The sequence below is a fragment of the Carex rostrata genome, chromosome 4 (assembly GCF_964058835.1).
Source record: "Carex rostrata chromosome 4, lpCarRost1.2, whole genome shotgun sequence".
NCBI lineage: Eukaryota > Viridiplantae > Streptophyta > Magnoliopsida > Poales > Cyperaceae > Carex > Carex rostrata.
In genome coordinates, this window is record NC_135921.1 from 5,450,570 (window position 1) to 5,457,294 (window position 6,725).

The following is a 6,725-nucleotide window of genomic DNA, read 5'->3' on the forward strand; positions in this document are numbered from 1 at the left end:
CATCAAATCCTACGGTCCAGATTAATGTTCGCCTTGTATATAAATTCATCATCTCTTCTTTCTAGTTTCTCCCAAAACAGAGTCCGAGGCAGAGAAGGAGAAACTGAAACTGAAACTGAGAAGTGAGAGAGCGTTGCGAATACTTTAGAGAGAGAGAAAACAACGAAGGAGAAGCAGAAGGAGAAGGAGAAGGAGAAGGAGAAGGAGAAGGAGAAGGAGAAGGAGAAGCAGAAGGAGAAGGAGAAGGAGAAGGAGAAGGAGAAGGAGAAGGAGAAAGGGGAAAGAGAGAGAAGGAGAGAGAAGGAGAGAGTTGTCGTGAAGCAGGGAGCTTCCATATTTCTTTCCTATTGTGTGGTAAGTGCTCGTTAGAGAGATAAAGTAGAGAGAGACACAGCAATGGGTGGTTACAGGGGCACAACGAAATTTGTGATTCTTTCTGTTGGGGTGGTATGGACAGCCGTCATGCTCCGGTTCATGGGCCCGACTGCTTATGTGTTGTTATCTGATTGGTTGCCGAAGGCTTACGTGTTGCTGGCTGGTTGGCTAACTCCACCATACCTCTATCTAATAATAAACGGCATAATCCTTTCTATTGCTGCTTCCTCCCGGTTCAGTTCACCCAAAGCCGTACCCGTTAAGGACAGTATACTGGTACCGGCGCCAGGACCAGATCCAGTTCTAGTTCCAGTGCCAGTGTCAGTACCGTTGCCAGAATCATTGTCAATATCATTTCCAGATCCTGTTCCAGTACAGGTACCGCCTCCGGTACCAGTTTCAAGTCAAGAACGAAAACCCATTTTTAAGTTAGCTGACGACGATGAGGAAGAGTTTGTGATAAAAGGTCCGAGATGGGATTTGGTGGAAAGGGAAGATGAAGAAGCGGTACAAGCAGTACTAGCGGTGGGTACTGACTCCTTGGTGGAATCCATGGTTCGAGCCGATTCAATTGAGATGCCAAGTGAATATATCAAATTCACTGAGTCAATGGAGAAACCACTGGTTACTGCTCGGTTCAGTCGGAAGAGCGTTCGAGCCAGTCCTGAAGGTAATTTTACTCTTTTCTAAGGGTCTTGTTGTAAAAGTTAACTTGCTATTGCATAATTTCATATGCATGTACGCTTGGGAAATAAATCTGCTGCGATTCTCAAAAGAATCACAGGGCCCTGCTTTTCCAAATCTACCCCTCTATTTTTTTTAAATGCACGAATATCAAAATCTGTTGTTTTATATGCACAAATCTCAAAACAAATGAAGGAGTAGATTTGGAAAAGCAGGGTCCTGTACGCTTGTTACCATATAGCAACATCATGTTAACACCAGGAAGAAATTTTTGTAAGGAAAATGAAATTAACAAATTGACGAATAGGGTGCCTAGTTGAAAATTATTCAATTTTTGTAAGGTGATGGATGTAAAGTACCTTGGTATATTTTTGCTAAACATAACAAAGTGTACCTTGTGTTTTTCATATTTTTTTTTTTGGAGATGTACCATCAAATTCACATGTTTGATAAATTTGTTATGAATTATCAGGCAAGGCGCTTCGTGTGACCAAATCACGGAAGGGTGAAACTCTAGAATCCACATGGCGTACCATCACAGAAGGTCGTGCCATGCCTCTTACGCGCCACCTGAAGAAATCGGACACATGGGAAACACGGGCCTCACGAAACAGTGGTGATATGGCACCTCCACCCGGCCCCACAATGCGCAAAGCTGAGACATTTCATGAGAATCTAGGTACTGTTGAGTCGCCATTGGTCGGCCCCACAATGCGCAAAGCTGATACATTTCATGAGAAGCGAGGTACTGTTGAGTCATTGGTCGGCTCAGGGGAGATGAAGGTTAAGAGAGAACCGTCACTTGGCCAAGACGATTTGAATCGAAGAGTAGAAGCATTTATCCAGAAGTTCAATGAAGAGATGAGAATGCAAAGACAAGAATCTTTTATAAATTACATGGATATGGTCAGCCGAGGTGCTGATCAGTAAAATATAAAACTTTTTTTGAGCTCTATGCATTTTGTTTATTTTCTTTTTCCATTGTAGAAATCCAAAGTAAAAATATCTCTCCTCTTTTTTTTTTTAAATATTTACCCAGGGGAATTTTCTCTGTTTTCTTGGGTAAGTGAAGGAAAACCTTGTTATACTTTATTAGCATGTAATATCTTTTTAATATGTTTAATATGAGATTGAGTTTTGGTTTCTCTCCTGTTTATAGTTAGAACAAGTAATTTCTAGGTGTAGCTGAAGCACAAAAATTTACATGAAACATTTAGGAGTAGAACTAGGGTGTTCTTAAGTTCACCAAGTTCTTTGATGAACTCAAAGTCTAAAACCCGTCAAATCAGCTTCAAATTATGAATTCGAACGTTGAAATCCGTCTACTTTACGAGTGATGTCTCTTCATGTGAAAATTTTAAACATTCAAATTAATTTAGTATAAAGTCGATCGGTCAAAATTAGAAGGTTATTAAATTATTTTCTATGTTACCCTGACACTCCTAGAAACTCATGATCGTACCCGTGTCCGACACGTATCCGACACCGATACGCCTCTGACACGGTCACGATACGTATCAGACACGCCAGCTGGCGCGTCGCCTTACGTGGCGTATCCTTAGTCCTTTGATACGGTCTCTGACACGCTCTGACTCGTCTGGATATGGCCTGGACACTGCTCTGACGCGTCCGGATACGCCATAAATACCGCACAGTTCATCGCATGGTCCATCGCTGCCCCTGTGCACCGCGCCTGCAGTGGACCGCCCTCCCTGTGCACCCAGCATGCTGTGAACCACGCCAAAATGTTTATTTCATTGCTCCAAGGAGGATTCGAACTCGGGTTTCAGTTGACAACGTCAAAGGGCTTAACCACTGTACTACTTCAAATTTGGTGATATAATCTAGTAGCGTTTCTATTTAATGTATATTCAAATTTTTTTTATATTTAATTTATATAATACAAGCATTATTAAACTAATAATATAATATAATATAATAGGTGTGTCGTATCCTTAATTTTTTAGAATTGCTGTATCGCCGTATTCGTGTCGTGTCCGACACGACACCCATACCCGTATCCATGCAACATAGATTATTTTCCGATTTTTTTATTAATATCCAAAAACAAATAAAATTTTAAAAAATATACAAATCACGAATAAATTTCAAAAAATACCCAAACCGGTTATCCAATAACCGGATTTGGGACAAATGTCCGGTTAATGGATTCCCGGACTCAAAAAATAAATCCGGTTAACCGTTAACCAGAAAGTTATATATATATATATATATATATTTTTTTTTTTTTTTAAAAATAAAAAATCCGGTTAATGGTTAACCGGACTTGTATTTTTTTTTCAAGTTGTGGTTTTTCTTTAAAAAACAGAATTTTTTATTTTTTGTATTTTTTTTATTGAAATATTAGAAATGTTGAATATATTTCTTTAAAAATAGATGGAATACAATATAATTTAATTTATTAGAAAGACTGCAACAAATAACCCGTATCAATATTTTTCAGGCCGGATTTTTCGCGGCTGTAAGAAAAATTAATATATTTCTTTATGTGTTATTGGAAAAAAAATAAAAATGCTTAGATTCTGAGTTATTGATCCCGGTTCAAAAGTCACATCTATGTAATCTAGAAAATATTGTGATCCTTCTAGGACATTTAATTTATAAAAAGTTGTATTTATTTTAATAATTCTTTTTTAATAACAATAATTAAATAACTTAAATTTTTTTTTTCAAAAATAGATACAACTTTTCATAAATTAAATATCCTAGAAGGATCACAATATTTTCTGGATTACATAGAAGTGACTTTTGAACCGGGATCAATAACTCAGAATCTAAGCATTTTTATTTTTTTCCAATAACACATAAAGAAATATATTAATTTTTCTTACAGCCGCGAAAAATCCGGCCTGAAAAATATTGATCCGGGTTATTTGTTGCAGTCTTTCTAATAAATCAAATTATATTATATTCCATCTATTTTTAAAGAAATATATTCAACATTTCTAATATTTCAATACAAAAAATACAAAAAATAAAAAAATTTCTGTTTAAAAAAAAAAACACAACTTGAAAAAAAAATATATATATATATATATATAACTTTCCGGTTAACGGTTAACCGGATTTATTTTTTGAATCCGAGAATCCATTAACCGGACATTTGTCCCAAATCCGGTTATTGGATAACCGGTTTGGGTATTTTTTGAAATTTATTCGGGATTTGTATATTTTTTTAAATTTGATTTGTTTTTTTGGATATTAATAAAAAAATCGGAATTATTTTTAATGCATTCATTTTGAACGTTTTTTTAACTTAAGAACATCCTAGTTCTAATCAACATCCAGAAGGTGGCTGAAATATGAGAACTAGAAGATATCTGAATTAAATAGCCATCTATTACAAGTAGATGCCAGTAATTGAAAAGAGAAAATTCCAAAATTATTTAAAGTTGTGACAGAGATAGTACCAGTTAAAATTGCACAAAGTCAGTGCGCGTAATGTTGACATGCTGAACCTGATTGATTTTAACAAGTTTTGTTTTTATGTTGTAAAGGATAATTGAGCTTTTACTTCAGGTCAATTTTTTACAATTTGATACTGATTGATGTGCCAATCAGCCAATATACTCCCAAATAAAACCACAAATTAACCTTATGTTGTGAATCTTAACGATAATCTGTGCCGACCTAACAGCAAATCATGAATTTTTATTATTTTCTTGGACACAAATTCGCTACCAGAAAAATTGGAACCATCACATAATCACAAAAGGTATCTATTGGGCTCGTTATTTTTGAAATAATTTTTAAATGAAAAATGAAGAAGAAGCAACATTATTTCGTATTTTATTATCGCTAAATCGATTTTCACAACATTAGTTCCTATTTTTTTGAATTATTATTTTTTGAATTAATGCTTACTAACAATTCGATTGATAAAAAACATATTTACAACGAGTCAAGCGACTCTAATTCCTAAATTTATTTCTTTATTCTCACGAAATCCTCTAAATTACTCAAAATTACTCTAATCATTCTTAATCACCCTCTAAATTCTTAGATCTACTTTTTAACTAGATCTACTCTTCTAATCTTACATATATACACTCATAATCGCTCTAATACCTTAATCTTCATCTCGCTCCATGACCGGAACCGCTCTTCCGACCGCCGTCGCACTCCGACAACCGGATCTACTCACCATCCACTCCGATCAAGATGTGGACTCTACGCTCCAAACTTTGCTGATACCGCACTCTTGGCTCCGATCAGCTCCGCTCGGTTCCCTCCTCTCTCTCTCATTATCTTCTCCGCTCAAAGAAATAGAGCCGAGCGAAAGAGAGAGGAGGACATGATACATCAGAGATGAGATCTACAAGTAGTGACAATGACGAACGAATATGAAGTGTGAGTTTGGGAAGAGGAGAGAGGGGAGGGTGGCGGCTGGTTCTAGGTTTTCATTGGGCTCTCTCCTTTCATTTTTTTTTTCTTTTTCTTACTTGATAAAGTTGAATTACGACAAACATATTTATAATTGAAATTGGTAACAGTCATGAAATGTGACGTTGCTGCAATAAATTGTGGCAGTAATTTAAATTTGGTCATTGGTCACCATGTACCACTTCCAGTAAAGAAATTACCGTATACAGTTCACGATACTGGTAGGTAATAAACCCCCCCACCAAAAAAAAACAAGAAGAAGAAGAAACTAATATTAGACTAGAAAAAACTAACATCAGATCAAGTTCTAGTAGAAAAAAATACAAACAAACTTCTAATAATACAAACAACGGTTCGATGGAGCTCGCTTTTGACCCTGCTGCAAGTGCAACACGCTTGGCCACATCAAATTTCATCCACCAAACCGTTGCTGCGGTGGACCCCCAATTCCAGCAATTTTAGGTTATATCAACCCTAAATTAAGCCCTAAAAATTAAGTAAACCCTATATTAAGTCCTAGAAATATACTGAATTTATTATATTATTTTTAACCATAAAAAAAACATCTTTTACTAAATTTTTGGATTACAATTACGTTAAATATACTAAATTACACCAAAATATTTTTAGTTACCATCCAAAAAAATTCAAAATTTTTACCTTACTATCGATTTCTGAAAAACTAAGGATTAACTATCGATTATAATTTGGTGCTGTCATTTTTTGGTACAAAATAATTTATATAATATTGTTTGTTATCTCTTTTAACTTTATGAAAATAGATGAGTATTTTGGAAGATAAAAAAAGGACATTAAAGGGGTGCCATTTTCGGTTTGGGAGGAGAAGAGAGAAAGGGAAGAAGGAGAGAGGGTGCACGATTTTTTTTTTTTTAAATAAAGGATCTACCGAACCAACCAACGGTTCGGTCGACCTCTTGGGTGGGATTTTCTGTGGCAGGTGGTTTGGTCAAGTCAAAAGAGAGGTCCACCGAACCAATGATTCGGTGGATAATCCTCTGTTTTTTTTGTAAAATAAGTTTGAACACTGCTCCTTTCATGTGAAGATTTTTTATTTAATTCTATTAAAAAAAATCTAAATTGAGATTGATAGACTGAAAAATCAAGTGTAGTATAATTTTATTTTACAAGGAGTACTAAAAGTATTAATTAATGCATACAAAAATTATAAAATCCAATTAGACAAAATTACAAATTTTCAATTTGCAAGAGGGACTTAGTCGCTTTTTCATTACATAACCATC

General features: G+C 35.3%; 1 protein-coding gene across 1 annotated transcript; it reads left to right on the forward strand.

Annotated features, from left to right (window-relative positions):
• Nucleotides 1-282: 282 nt before the first annotated feature.
• LOC144552880 (uncharacterized) lies at nucleotides 283-2,204 on the forward strand. Its single transcript, XM_078300903.1, has 2 exons — nucleotides 283-1,045; nucleotides 1,532-2,204. The coding sequence occupies exons 1-2, from the start codon at nucleotides 397-399 to the stop codon at nucleotides 1,987-1,989; spliced, it is 1,107 nt and encodes a 368-aa protein (XP_078157029.1). The 5' UTR covers nucleotides 283-396; the 3' UTR covers nucleotides 1,990-2,204.
• Nucleotides 2,205-6,725: the final 4,521 nt, after the last annotated feature.

What these genes read in the sequence shown, in the direction of transcription:
- LOC144552880 (XM_078300903.1), top strand. Translation starts at nt 397, where the DNA reads ATGGGTGGTTACAGGGGCACAACGAAATTTGTGATTCTTTCTGTTGGG. An exon ending in CGTTCGAGCCAGTCCTGAAG is followed by an intron (nt 1,046 to 1,531) that starts GTAATTTTACTC and finishes ATGAATTATCAG; the next exon opens with GCAAGGCGCTTCGTGTGACC.